General features: G+C 51.4%; 1 protein-coding gene across 4 annotated transcripts in view; it reads left to right on the forward strand.

Annotated features, from left to right (window-relative positions):
- Positions 1 to 285: 285 nt before the first annotated feature.
- Positions 286 to 14,397, forward strand: part of TIAM2 (TIAM Rac1 associated GEF 2) — a gene marked incomplete at both ends in the record, with an annotated part of 89,842 nt that continues 75,730 nt past the window's right edge. For all 4 annotated transcript variants that reach the window (XM_084229056.1, XM_084229057.1, XM_084229059.1 and 1 more), the window contains 4 exons: positions 286 to 1,437; positions 4,484 to 4,919; positions 9,883 to 10,055; positions 12,001 to 12,225. In XM_084229056.1, the coding sequence (XP_084085182.1) occupies positions 286 to 1,437; positions 4,484 to 4,919; positions 9,883 to 10,055; positions 12,001 to 12,225 (1,986 nt within the window). The remainder of the gene's footprint in view (positions 1,438 to 4,483; positions 4,920 to 9,882; positions 10,056 to 12,000; positions 12,226 to 14,397) is intronic.

Consider the following 14,397-nt stretch of genomic DNA (forward strand, 5'->3'; position numbering starts at 1 on the left):
CAGGCCTGCTTCGGCCTCGGCTGTCTCTGCCAGTTCAGTTCCCCAGTTAGCCTCGGACCCCTGCTGTGTGTTTCCCGTGGCTAGCGCAGGGACTCAGCGTGGCCCCCGGGCTGATGCTGTCACACAAGGACAGCCGTGCTCCCGTGCGGCATCCGGGTTGTGTCAGGCCCCCACCCAGGTGGCTTGGGTCCCTTTCCACCTGCAGAACTTTTTAAAAAACTGTGCTTTCATCACAAATGTAATCAGCACTGACTCTGGCTGCTGTTCTTCATTCTTCAGGTCAAAATGGGGAACTCGGAGAGTCAGTACACCCTCCAAGGAGCTAAAAATCACAGCAATGCAATTACTGGTGCTCAGCAAAAGCCTTGCTCCCTGAAAATCCGCAGCATCCACGCCAAAGATGAGAAGTCCTGGCGTGGCTGGGCCCACGGCGGGAGCGCAGCGGGCTGCAAGTCCAGGTCTCTGGCGCGAAGTTGCCTTTCTCACTTCAAGAGCAGCCAGCCTTACGCTTCCAGGCTGCCCGGCCCCGCCTGCAAAGTCTCCAAGGGCGGTGCCCACTCCAAGCTCAGGACGGGCACCCCGGCCAAGGACCCCCAGGGCACCCACACTGCCTTCTTCCCTGAGAACGGCTTCCACTACGTGGGGCACGAACCTGCGGGGAACCCCGTGGCCTTGGCCGACTGCAGCGGCCACCTCCTCCACTGCTATGGGGGGCGCGAGAGCGTGGCCTCCACGCCGCCCGGCGAGGCCCGCCGCAGCCCCAAGGTGCTCATCAAGACGCTGGGGAAGCTGGACGGGTGTCTGCGGGTGGAGTTCCACAGCGGTGGGGGCGCTGCCCACAGCCCCGAGCCCGCGGAGGCCACGGGGGAGCCTGTGCAGCTGCTGCGCTTCTCGCCCCGCGCTGCCCCCCGCGCCCCGGGTGCCCCGTCCCCGCCTGACTCGCGCCCTCGCTCCAGCAAGGGCAGCTCCCTGAGCTCCGAGTCCTCCTGGTACGACTCGCCCTGGGGTCCCGTGGGCGAGGGCAGCGAGGCCGAGGGCGCCTACCCGGTCCCCGGCATCCCGGACCCCGGCCTCCCCACCTGCCTGCCCCCCAGGGATGCCCCCCAGCCCTTCCACCAAAGCGCTTCCCTCTCCTCCCTGCGGGACCTCTACCCAGAGGCCTCCCTGGGGAGCCTGCCCCCCACGGGCATCCGACTCTCCGATGACTCCCTGGGCGGGCAGGCCGGCCTCTCCACCCGCGTCTCCTTCGCCTCGGACATGGACGTGCCGTCGCGCGTGGCGCGCGGGGAGCCGGGGCCCTACGCCTCCTTCACCCTGCCCTGCCGCAAGTCCAAAGCCTTGGCCGAGGACCCCTCCAAGAAGGACACCCTGAAAGCCAGAATGCGCCGCATCAGCGACTGGACAGGCAGCCTTTCCAGGAAGAAAAGGAAACTGCAGGTGCGTGAGCTGGGCAGAGCCCACACCTGCGGCCCTGGGGCAGGGCCTGGCTTCCCTGAGCTGAGACTGAGGGTTTGCCCAGACCTGGCATGGCTTGTTTGCAGGTGTGGGGTTGTCTCTTCTTCTTCTTTTTTTTTTTTTTGGCTTTGCTTCAGATGTGCCTTTTCACTCATAACCTACTGCGAATTAGGGCCGCCTCAGCTTCCCTGCTGTTGTGTGCACAGCACCCCTTTTCCCAAGGCCTGGCCAGACTGTTCTTAGAAGGTCCAGGGTGGGAAAGAATTCCCCAAGGAAATGGTCAGCTGAGATTTTCCCAAACCCTCTCGGAAAGCCTCAGCAGAAAGGACAAGAGAGATTTCTGTTATTTTTGAGTGAGTAGCCTTCTTAAACTTGATGTTTCTTTGGGAAATTAAAATATGGAGTCTTGGTCACGTCAAAGCCGAGCTGACCTGCCCGTCTCTAGTCTCAGCACCTCCTCATGGGCAGAGCTGACTGTTTTGAGCCAGATTTTGAGCCTCCCTCTGTCATCCCAAGACTTAACTCAGAGTGATCTGTAGCCTGTTGAGCGGATCCGGATTTGAAAACTAGGGGGCCTTGAGCACCCCAGGGGCAAGGAGTTTGAGGGTCCTTCCTGAGAGCCCTGAATTAGATAGTGGGAAAACCAGGGCCAAAGCCAAATCTGCTGACCCAAACGTGCTTTTCCCTTAGCTGCACGGCTAAGGTGTTGTCGAGCCACACTATTAATTGCTTTAATGTCATTAAATATGAAGCTAATAATCCATTTTGGATTTCTTTTCAGTGACCGATGAAGGCCAATGTTCCCACAATTGATAATCTGGAAAGGTGAACTAGGGTTGCTTTTTGGGCGAGTGTGCCCCTCTTCTTGGCCACGCCTTTGTCTTCTTACACAATTTAAGGCGAAGCTCAGGTCTAGATGCATTCAGTGGATTCAGTGTACAGGAGCAAAGTTTGGGACAATGTGTTTATAATAAGGCAGCAAACAAATCCTTATTCTCTCAAACACCCACAACCTTCTGAGGCCAGCAGAACTAAGTCAGAAACTCTGACCACGATGGATAAACATTTCTTTTTTATTTTTGAAGAGCAACCTTTCTTTATAGGGCTTCAACCACTATGAGTTAGAGTCTGGTACAGATTAATTAGTGAAAAGACTCACACCACTGAACAAGAATCTTGAGAAATCATAAGAATCAGAAAGGAAACAGGGAAAGGGTATGGGGGACAGACAGTCTCTCCCCATTTCATAAGAAGGAAAATTTGTCTTGCTTTGCCACAGTTGAACATTTAACAACTAGAACTACAGCGTGCACTCTCCTCTTATGGACACCAGTGTCTGGAGTGTTTATAACTTGGACCTCAGCTTGCCCCTCCTCCCCCTGTGGCTTTCTCTGGCAGGCCTCTGCCGGGTCTGAGGGCTTGCTGGGCCTGTGTTTTGGGGCCGGGTGTCAGGGTCTGACTCACAGCTGAAGTCATGTTAATACAGCTAAAGCAGAAGTAATCTTTCACCTCCTAGGAGTTTTTGAAGACCAACAAAGTGACAACTTAAAAAAAAAAAAAATGAAACTATTTTCAACGTTTCCTGACGAAGTGACTCACGCAGCTGGCTGCTTTGCTCTGTTCTTGCTTCAGGATCAGTGTATAAATAAATATGAGTATAGGACATTGTGTCAACACAAGTGGAAAATAATATTTTCATTAGTAACAGCTATGTTTGGGACTCAGTTTTTTATACCCTCGGGGTACTTGGAAGCACTCTCTGTGGATGATTTTCCTATAGAAAATAGCAAGAAATTGCTGCTTGATGTCTGGATGACATTTCTGAAAAGAAAACCCCTCCACACAGTGGAATTTTCAAAATAAGACGCTGGTCCTTGACCCAGTAGTCCCTCATCTCTACTTAATGGATCAGGAGATGTGACTGAAAGCCCAGCAGCGGCTGAGAGATGAACACAAGCAGCATCTCTGCAGAATTCTCTCTCTCGGCTGTGGGTTTGGAAAGTCAATGTCTTGAGACAGTTAAGAATCATGTCTTGGGAATCCCCAGTGCTTAGAATAAACTAAGTGTTCAAATGAAAATGTGTGTGGAATGAATGGCATTTTCTTTTCATGAGAGATACTCTCAAATTAAGTTAAAAAATACTAACCATGGAAAACATTGACAACAGTTACTAGCCACTGTGCATAAGGAATCCCAGCTGCTTGGTCTTTACCACCTGAAGTAGGAGTGAGGTGCTGGAGATCCTGCATCAAGATCTGTGCAGATGGCGCCAGGCTGGGCACTCTGCTGACCTTGGGGAGACCAGGGAAGTTTGCGAATAGGACACTGAGCCTCTCTGTCACTATCTTCAGATCCTGGGGCTAGCAGTTTCTAATTTAGCTTTAAAATGATTCAGGAGGAAAACAAATGGTAAGAGCATGAATTCTTTCCTGGAAGAGAGTGATGAACAAATTAACTAAGAAATAGCAGTCTAGAAATCTTAGCTAGTGTGTTTTATATCTATTAGTCAACTTCTCGGTGATGAGCATGGGAAAGACTTGGGATGACCATTGTTACTCTGCTTACATTTTTTTTTAAGATTTATTTATGCATAAAAGACTGGGGTACAGGCGAGAGGTGTGGGGGGTGAGAGGAGTCACCAGAGACAGAGCGGGGAACAGAACAGGCAGAGTGACGAGGTACACTGCTGAGGGGAGCAGCGGGTGCGGCAGGAGAGGTCTGCTGTGCCATGTGAGTCACCTCCCTAGCTGGCCGGGGATTGAACTCGTGCTTCATAGGCTGCGTCTTAACCCCTTGCACCACCAGGGAGGCCCCCTGCTTACATTTTTAAGCCTTGACTTCACCGGCTATAAATTGGGTTGGGCAGTGGGACTATACTGTTTCTTCAAGTCTCTCTGGTTTGGAGACTTAGTGATTTTAGATGTGTGTTTGTGGAAAGAACAGCAGCAGCAGCACCGTTAGCCACGTTGGGTGGGGAGGCTCTGAGTAGACATAACCTCTGATGGCGGGTCATCTCGTTGCTCACAGGAACCAAGGTCCAAGGAGGGAAGTGACTACTTTGACAGCCGCCCAGATGGACTGAATGCGGATGTTCAGGGGCCCTCCCAGGTGCCTGTTTCACTGTGGTCAGGGAGCTCCACTCAGATCCTGTCCCAGAGAAGTGAATCTGCTCACGCCATTGGCAGCGATCCCCTCCAACAGAACATTTATGAGAATTTCATGCGGGAGTTGGAAATGAGCAGGACCAACACGGAGAACCTAGAGACATCTACGGAAACGGAGGACACCAGCAGCGAGTCCCTCAGCTCTTTGGAGCAACTGGATCTGCTCTTCGAGAAGGAACAAGGGGTGGTCCGGAAAGCTGGCTGGCTCTTCTTCAAACCCCTTGTCACTTTGCAGAAGGAAAGGAAGCTGGAGCTCGTGGCTCGGAGGAAGTGGAAACAATACTGGGTAACTCTTAAAGGTACGTGAAAGTTGAGCACTGCTGGGATCCTTCCCTCCATGGTCGCCTCTCGGGGCCCGTGCAAATTTGATCTCCCGAGAAGGGAGGATCTGATACAGACTCTGCTGGCATGCTTCACCATAGGTTCTCTCTCAAACCTATGTCATGTGGCTGACTTAAGATAGATTAGTCATTCTGATAAGTAAGGATTGAATTTAATGGTTATTGCTGAGTATATTGGAGGTGTTTCTGTATTACTCTTTAATAACATTCCTGCATCGTGGCTAAAACCAACAAAAATCCCCAAACGAGCGTCCACTGTAGTTTCGTCATTTGGGACATTGATGCTGAACTTCATCTGCCGCCTGTGTCTGTGCTCCCGGGAGGTCTCCTTCCTCCCTGTGCCCGAGGAGGACATCTGGGTTGTTCTATTTGTGTCATTCCCACCTTTTGGAGCTAAGGAAATCTGCTTGTCTCCACCATAAACATGTATTTTTTTAATGTAAAGGAGAGAGTGAAAAGTCTCTTTGTCCCAACGGTGGGCATTCCTCGAGCGCTGCCATGGTGAAGCCTGAAGCCTGCGCGGGTGACGTAGAGCTGGGCCCTACCCATCAAATGCCTGAGAGGAAGTGCAAGGCTCTAAGTCGATTCAGTGTTGATTGTACAGATGTGAGCAGGAAGCGCCGCTGCATGGCCCTGGGCATTTCTGCACAAGCGTCCCGCGACTCTGTCAGAGGCACCGTGTGTAGGAATCCGAGGCCACCTTCCTGGTCGGGTGAGCCCCTTCCTGATCAGGGGGCAGGCAGAACCGAGTCCCATTGGCAGTCTCCCCTCTCTTCACCCCCACCGCCATTGTGGGGCGCCAGTGACCCTGCCCTGTTGCCCCTGACTTCCCCTTGAAAGGTGCATTTCAAGGCTCCACCTTTCCCTGGTCCCCGGAGGGCTTACAGCCCAGTGTCCAGCCCCCCTCTTTCTCTTGCTGTCTTTCCAGCTCTGAGGTGTATCTGGTGCTATAGCTGAGGAAGACACAGGGGCTCCCTAGTTTCGACCTAGGGGGAGGCAGGTTCTTCCGCTGAATGGCAGAAGAGACCTGGGAAGCTGATGTCACGGCTTGGCGCTAGCAGGAGCGGGAGATGAGGCTGTGAAGGCCTCACTGTGAACACAGGTGTGGGCATCCGGTGGGCAGGTGAACACAGGTGTGGGCATCCAGTGGCAGGTCCTTCAGCACGGGCTTCGGGTGCGATGGGGCGGACACGCAGCAAAACGCGGGTGTCACCAGACTCCTGCGTCTGTGCCGTCGGCTCCTCCCCTGCCCAGGCCACGCTGTCCGTCGTCTCTGGGGCCCTGGCTTGGGCGGCATGTCTGCCAACAGGAGAATGATCCTCACACGGCTGCTTCCTGCAAGGGCGAGTGAGACGGCCCTGGAGACGGGCTCTCCCATTGTCTGAGCCCCGGTGGGCGCTGCCGCCCGCTCGCGTGGTTGCAGCGTCGATGGTCTCTGCTCCCTGCTCCCTGCGTGCTGTCTCTTTTTTTAATGTGTAAAATTCATTTGTTAAAATTGGATCTTGGAGAAGTTGTGCCTGCCTGCCATGGCTTTGAAAGCCCGGTGCACACCCGTGGGGGTGGGGTCTGCGCCGCTGGGTCCCTCCAAGCCCATCCTTGAGAAGCAAGACCCTCGGCGACATCACAGGGATTTAGAGCTGGGCCCCAAGGGGGGTGGCACGAGGATCTGGTGATATTTAGCCCAGAGGACAGGAGAAGTGCACTTGGTGACGTTGTTCTGGTTCTCCAAGGCGAGGGGGGCCTAGTAGGTGGCAGACAAGCTGATTCTGAATCAATTTGAAGCACAAGGGGGGCTGGAGCTTCGGGCAAGTGACCCGAACCGCCCCCCCGCCCAGCTCCCAGCTCCGGAGATGTTTAGCAGAGCAGATTGTTGGAGGCTTCCTGGAGGGGGGAGGGGATCAGGCAGGAAGCTCAGGAGGTGGGCGGCGTGTTCCAGGGTTCCGAATTCCATCCTGCGGGCCACCGACCTCTGACCTCAGGGCAGGGTGGTCCTGTGTGTTTTCCTTGACCTTTGCGGGATCTGCAGCCCTCCCTGTGCCCAGTGGCCTGGGTGCTGGCTGATAACACCCTTCCAGATCCTTGGATGGGGTGAACTCTTACCAAGCGCGCAGCTCTCCCTTCCCTTTGCAGCCGAGGCAAGGCCTGTGATGAAGATGTTTTTTCCCACCAAGGCCGTTTCCATGTGCCTGTCTACACCTCTTCCCACTGGGAATTCAACATGTTGCGTTCAACTTTCTTGGCTTAGAATCCAGTTTTGCAGTCTTTGGTTTAATATCTGGTTTCATCTTAGTTAAGAACACACAGATGTGTACACACACACACACACACACACATGCACATGTAAGCATGTGTGCATCTGAGTGGAATCTTTCAACTCTCCTGGAAGTGTCATGGAAATAAACTGGAACCCTGGAGACAGCAGCTATTAAGCCAGCCCGCCGGTTACCTGCCTACCACGAACATGTGGACAAGCAGAGGGCTCCGCTGGTGTTTTGGGCTTGGAGATTGTAATCAGGTGTCACAAGGGCAGTGCTGCTTTGTCTGTTCCGGCGAGTGGATTTTCATGCAGTTCACATGGGACTTTCTGGGCTTAAGAGTTGGCGAGGTCATGAAAGATGCTTCTCAGCAGGGCCACAGGTGACTGTGGTCTGGGCGCACTCATAGCACTGGCAGGATGCTGGGGGTCCCCCGTGGAGACGGAGAGATGAATGTGGTCCAGAGGGCCTGGGCAAACAGCTGGCTTTGAGGAAGGCAGAGGTGAATTGCTCGTCTTCCACTGGCAATGTTTCTTCTAAAGGGACGTCTTCTGTGCCTGCATTCCCATCGCTGTTCCAATCTGTCTCCTCTTTCTACCACCCTGGCGAGAAGAAACGCCACCCTCAACCCTACCGGCCAAAGCCAGCTCCAAGCAGGGACTGGGCAGGCTGAGGATCAGCGCACTGGGAGGGGGGTGGTGGCTCCCACCGACACAGGCACGGCCCCTTTCTGTCATGCTGGACGCCCAGGCGTTACAGACTAAGTGACCCTTGCTTTAATGGATTTACGGCTGCTTTCCTTTCAATTCCATGGCAACCAAATGCTGGGTATTGTTGCACATCTGGGCCTCATGCTGAAGAGAAGGGTTTTGTTTTGCACGGTGTGATCCTCTGGATGTGGATGGGGCATGAGGTGTGACACCCGGCAGCGTCCTGGCATCTGTCAAAGGTTGCTTTCACTTCCTCTGGACTTCCTGATTCAAACCACACCTGCTGGGAATGCACTGGGGAAACCGACATCAGCATTAACTAGATGGAAAGAATTTGGACTTGGGCGGCGCTGGCGTGGCCCTGTCACCTTCGCCCTGGTGCTTGGGTCCCAGGCCAGGCCCGTTGCTACACAGCAGACAGGCCTTTCCCTAGGGAGAGGTGGCGGGTGCTGTTTCTTGCTGTACCTGTGGCTGGGCCAAGGCCAGCTCCACCTGCAGAAGCAGCCCCAGCCCTCCCTCTGCTCTCCCTGTTCAGAGGCTCTCCCTGCCGCTTACTGTGGATGAGTTTTCTTTGAAGGAGGAGCGATGGCTCCGTGCGTCTTGTGCTCACGAAGTACCTGCGAGGCTGCTGGAGGGCTGAGCAGGGGCAGGCAGCTTCCATGCAGCCCCGGCTGCCACCATAGAAAGTTGCTCGTCTTCAGATTTGTTCTTAAAGGAAGACCTGAAACTGGCAAGCATGACATTGGTTTTTGAACATCCACATTTTTATGAAGAAGGTTTTACTACATAGGAGGGTAAGGAGTCAGGAAGTGTTAGGTGCTTTTTTTTTTTTTTTAGATTTACTTATTCATATAAGAGCTGGGGTGCAAGCCAGAGGTGCGGGGGTGAGGGGCGAGAGGACCCACCAGAGAGAACAGGGAGCAGAACAGGTGGATCTACTGAAATACACTACTGAGGGGAGCAGTGGGGAGACAGGAGAGGTCTCCTGCGCCATGTGGCAATAGCTTGATAGCACGATCTTTAACCCTTGTGCCACCAGGGAGGCCTGTCAGGTACTTCTTCAAACACCAGGAAAGTTGCTTGCTGAGCATGGGATGGAGATGGATTCTTTTCGGCACAGCACACCTGGCACCTGAGAAGTGCTTGAAAATGCACCCTGGCTGCAGACTCTCAGGGCGGGCCAGTGGAAGAGCACGCTTGTGGGGCCCTTAGAGACTCAGTGCATTTCCATCTTCATCACTTCTACCAACAGTAGAAGCCTCAGCTTTATTAGCTTAGTCTAAGGCTATAAATAATAGCCTTCACTCAGTAGGGGAAAGCTTTCTACCCACAAGCATAGAAGTTGCATTTTTAAGAGTAAGATTGGAAAATTTAGGGATATTTAATTTTATTTTTCTCTAAATTAGTAAGATTAGTGATATTTCCTATCACAGTGAGCTAAAGGAATATGCTCAAATTATTTGACATGGCATTTGGAAAATAAACTGGATGTTATTTCACAAATAGCAAAGTCCCCTTACCTGTCCGGCTCCAGACTACTCAGTTTCTTGTCATCTCAAATTATACATGTAAAAGCTCCTTTAGTGCAGGAGTGTGGGATTTTCTGCTGGCTCCCATATTTTGATTTCTGAAACAGTGTGGTGGTGTGGTTAAGAAGGTGAGCTCTAGGGCCAGACAGGTCCCCCAAGCTCCACGTGTCCCAGCAGGGACCTGCATAAGTACTGTCACCGCTCAGCTTTCTCATCTGCAAAGGGGGTTCATAAACATGCCTGCTGTCTAGGCGGCCATGGGGCTTGGATGAGCCAGTCCTTAGATGAGCTCCTGGCATAGCATTGCTGTGCTGATGTTGCATTTATCAAACCTCTCCTGTTTAGCCCCTCACAGCTGGCAGTAACTGTCTCAGTCTCTAGACCTTCGAGACCTTGATGGGCTGACATTTTGCTTCTGTCTTCGCAGGCTGCACGCTGCTCTTCTATGAGACCTACGGCAAGAATTCCATGGACCAGAGCAGTGCGCCCCGGTGCGCCCTGTTTGCAGAAGACAGCATAGTGCAGTCTGTGCCTGAGCACCCCAAGAAGGAAAACGTGTTCTGCCTCAGCAACTCCTTTGGAGACGTCTACCTATTCCAGGTACTGCTGAGCTTCGGGAATGATGAGAAAGCACAGGATGAAGAGGCACAGTTTGTCATAAAATAGATCAAAAGTGTAGTTAGGTTTTGTCTTGGGACTGAAGCCAGAGACTTGGCCTCTGCGCATCGCCAGGTTCTGTTGGTGCATGTAAGTCCAGCCATTTGCACCGCAGGCATCACTTGGGTGCCCCTGCAAGCTGGGTGCTGTCCAGGAGCTGCTCTTCAGGATGAGCAGAGAGAGAAGTCATGATCCCTGTTCTGTAGCAGCTCATGGCCTGGTGAGCGCAAGGCCCAAGATTCTTGAGTGCAGACTTCTGACATGACCCTAGAGAATATGCACAGGAGAGGTTCAGGTTCTTTCTGAGAATCCGCGTAAGAGGTGGTGTTCTTTTTTTAGAAAACCTCAGAGACAAATGCCATCAGGTCTTATTTCCCTGTGGAAGTGGTCTTAGAGTGTGAAAATTGGGGTTATATGCTGTTATGATTTTTAGCAATTTCTAGCACCTGAGAAGCCACAGAACATGGTGGTGCAGAGCCCCTGATTTGGGGGAGACTCATATGTGAATGGATCGTGTTGCTGAAGCTGCGTGTCATCTGGGGCCACTGACTGGTCTTCTCTGAGCTCTGGCCCCTGCATCAGTAATATAATAATTTAAGGGTAATAGCATAATATGCATGGGGTCAGCACTGCAGAAATTCTATTATCACTGTTGTTAGTTTAGTTGGAAGGGTGATGTCTCACTCGCCTGTCCTCCCAAGGCCAGAGTGGCTGGTTGACACATCCAGACTGTAGGTCATGTCTGGTCAGAGGTTCATAGAAATCTCTTAGGTCCTGGGTTCAAGTCCCAGATAAAGCTGGTTCTGGGTGGCCCAGGAGCCCCCTCAGAACACTGGTGTTCTTTCTCTTGGCTGACTTTGGGAATCCAGGGTACTCTGAGCTGATGCTGGTCTCCAGCGCCAGCACCAGGAGCACCCACTGAACTGCTAGCTTTGCTGCGGTCCCCAAACTGACTTCACTTGCAAGAGTCCAAGTCTGAGATTTGATTTTCCTCCCCCAAGGGAAAGTTAAATCCTGTGTGTTGCTTGAAAGCAAAGTGATGAGTGGATGCTCATCTGAGCTGTAAGGAAGGTAAGTTGGTTAGGGCAGATCTGTATGGACTTCACAGGCAACTGTTACATGGATATTTCATTTGTAATTCAGGCAAAATATCCTTAGTTCTAAGAAGATGTCCCAGTAGTTCTGTTGTCGGATCCCAGAACCGCCTGTAGGGTGGAGCCGATTGCTTGAATGTGTGGTGTTGCTTCTGGACCCCAAGGGAGCCGAAAGTGATGTCAGTCTACTTAGATTCATACACCTCTGCCCATTTTGCTTCAGTAAACTTGACTGTTTTTAAAACAAAAAAAATTATTTACATGAAAATAGTGTATCATTGCATCTGTGCTGAAGAACAGAGAAGGGAAAACCACATCTGTGTTCTTAATATTCATAGACAGCAGTTTTAATGTTACTGATATTTTTCATAATTGAGCCCAGATCATCAGTGCAATTTCACATCCAGGTTTTCAAATTTAATATCTTAGTCCTAATACGTTCTCATTTTGTTGAGATTATGAAGACAAACTGCTTTTCAGCGAGTGGCCCCCTGTGGCACTGAGCAGATAGACCTGACTCCCCCTGCACCTGTTGGGGTTGACAGCTTGTTTTTAGCTGGTCCTCTGTCATGCGTGTGGTACCTGCCGCTTCTGCTCTGCCTCCATGTTCTTTCAGACCCCCTGGCATCAAGGATGCTGGCAATTGCAGCTGAGTGGTTGGTTGTGTTTCTGAAATGAATGGTTTTCTATGAAGTGAAGGTATTTCTTGGGTTTTACACATCACAGACCAGCCTGCTGCTTGGGACAGCACCTGGTAGTAAAACAATTTCAGGTGGATTTTCCCCCTTGTTCAGGCCACCAGCCAGACGGATCTGGAGAACTGGGTCACTGCCATACATTCGGCCTGTGCCTCACTTTTTGCAAAGAAGCACGGGAAAGAGGACACAGTGCGACTGCTGAAGAACCAGACCAAAAACCTCATCCAGAAGATAGACATGGACAGCAAGATGAAAAAGATGGCAGAGCTGCAGCTTTCGGTGGTGAGCGACCCCAAGAACAGGAAAGCCATCGAGAACCAGGTACTGCTTATTTCCAGAAGGATTTCCTTTCATTGCTCACACTGTTCCCAGCAAAACCCCGTGTTCAAATGCCAACTGCTGATGCTTGTCCCCACTCTGGGGAGGTCTTTTCTGTGGCTCTCATTTTAAGTACTTGACCTGTACTTTTGTGCACTGCTGATGTGGTGTGTTTGACTGTCTTTGGTTGCTGTGTACACACATACAAAGATGACAACCTTTGTGTAATGCTCCTGTCATGTGTAATGCTCCTGTCATATATGTACATGCATTCATGCACACACACACATACTTGGTGCCCTTAGTGTATATATGCACTGTACGTGCACACACATTCTTGCGTATATACATGGTATTCATGGATAGCTCTATGTATATACACATATATATATGTATATAGCTATATATATAAATGTATATATATATATATATAAAATGGGACATTGTGTACCCCACTCTTTTTTCCTACTATCGAGTAGTTCCTTGTTACCTAAGTGATTCTCCCATGCTTTGTCACTTTTAGAACAAGATCTATATTGTAAAGCCACTAGAATTTAGAAAGGAAAGTTTCTAATGCAAAGACTGGCTTTGCAAAGGGTGACTTGCCACAATAATTGTCTCTGTGTCTGAAGAGGGATTCCGCCAAACCCAATATTTTTTCCTGCTTCTGATAGATAAGGCTCTAAGGAGGACACTTTCTCTGGTCTAGCGCCACGTTCACATCATAAATGAAATGACTAGTTTCTGTGCTGTTCAGATGTGAACAGAAAAAAAGGCAGCTTTTGAATATTTCTTTTCCTTTGCTCCGACAACCTAAATGTGTCGAGGAAATCTCTAACTCCTTCTCTTCATCAATGCGTGATGAAGATAGTGTCTTTGGGAGATGAATCAGACTATGACTGGAGGGCGGATGGAAGTGGGGCAGGGTGTGGCCCAGCTGTGCCCTTGAGGGCCTGGGCTCGGGAGACACAACAGAAGTCTCACGATCTGTTCGGAAAGTGCATGCGAGACTGCATTCTTTCTGTACCCATAGAACCGTAATGATGGTGTCCTGTACCGCTGAACTGAACTGCTCATCAACCGAATGTGCTGTTCATTTAAAGAGTACTTGTTCTTGCTGGCAAACTACAACCTGGGAAGGAAGTGACTGCCAAGATGAACAGAAGGTGGAAGGGCATTTGGGGTTTAGCAGCCACACAGCTGCCAGAAGGCAGGTGCTCTGGGACCTCAGCTGCACCTGCTTGGATGGAGAAATGGGGGACCCCTGCTTGAGTCTGGGGGGAGCCCTGGTCAGAGGCTTGTACTGGCCCCCAGCTTTGTGTGTGGGTAGCAGGTGATGCTGCTGTATCACACTCACCTGACGAACCGTGAAGAAGGACAACAGTTGTGCTGGAGTTTTCTTGTGCCATGTGGCTCCTGTGGTCTGAATTCCCATGAGCAAACACCTCTGTCTGTCTGTCTGTTCTCAAAGCCCCAATTCATGGGTTTTAGTGTCTCCGTGTCAAACGCCTCTTCGTGGCTGAGTTGGGAAACGTGGGGTTCACTTGCAGGCGCTGCCTGGGATTGCACTGCGGGGCACACCGCGTCCCTGGCCAGAGGCCTGACTTGCTCTTCTCAGTCCTCCCGTAGTGTTGAAGATGGGTCCTGGCAGGGAGAGGACAAATCTGGTGACCTTGAGGGGCTCCCAACCCACTTTCCCTGTCCTGTTCCCTTTCTCCTCTCATGGCCAAAGTCCAAGCAAACTTTGTTTGAGGGTACACTTTTCATCAAATGTGATTTCATGCCCTTGTGCACAGTTGGTAAATGCATGATTCCTAATCCCACGACTCGCGCTGTTCTCTGACCGGGAGTGGGGACTTTCATGTCTGATGACCCCCTCCCAAGTCCAGGGGTCCGAGGAAAGTCAGGTGGCCTGAGGGAAACATTTTGAAAGAATTAATGCAATTATTACTTGGGGCCTGCTTTGTGTGCTTTGACGGAGTCAGGCGTCAGCTGCTGCGGCCGTACCGTCTCGGTGGGACTAATTCTTCACTGCCGAGATTCTCGGGCCCCCCCTCCCACATCCCCATGTTATGCTTGTGGATTTCTGGTAAGAAGCAATTTGGATGATGCTCAGAAATTCCACCGGAAAATATTCTCCTCACCCCATCATCCATTTCGGAGGTGGTCACTGCT

The sequence above is a fragment of the Talpa europaea genome (genome assembly GCF_964194135.1).
Source record: "Talpa europaea genome assembly, chromosome: 2".
Classification (NCBI taxonomy): Eukaryota; Metazoa; Chordata; class Mammalia; order Eulipotyphla; family Talpidae; genus Talpa; species Talpa europaea.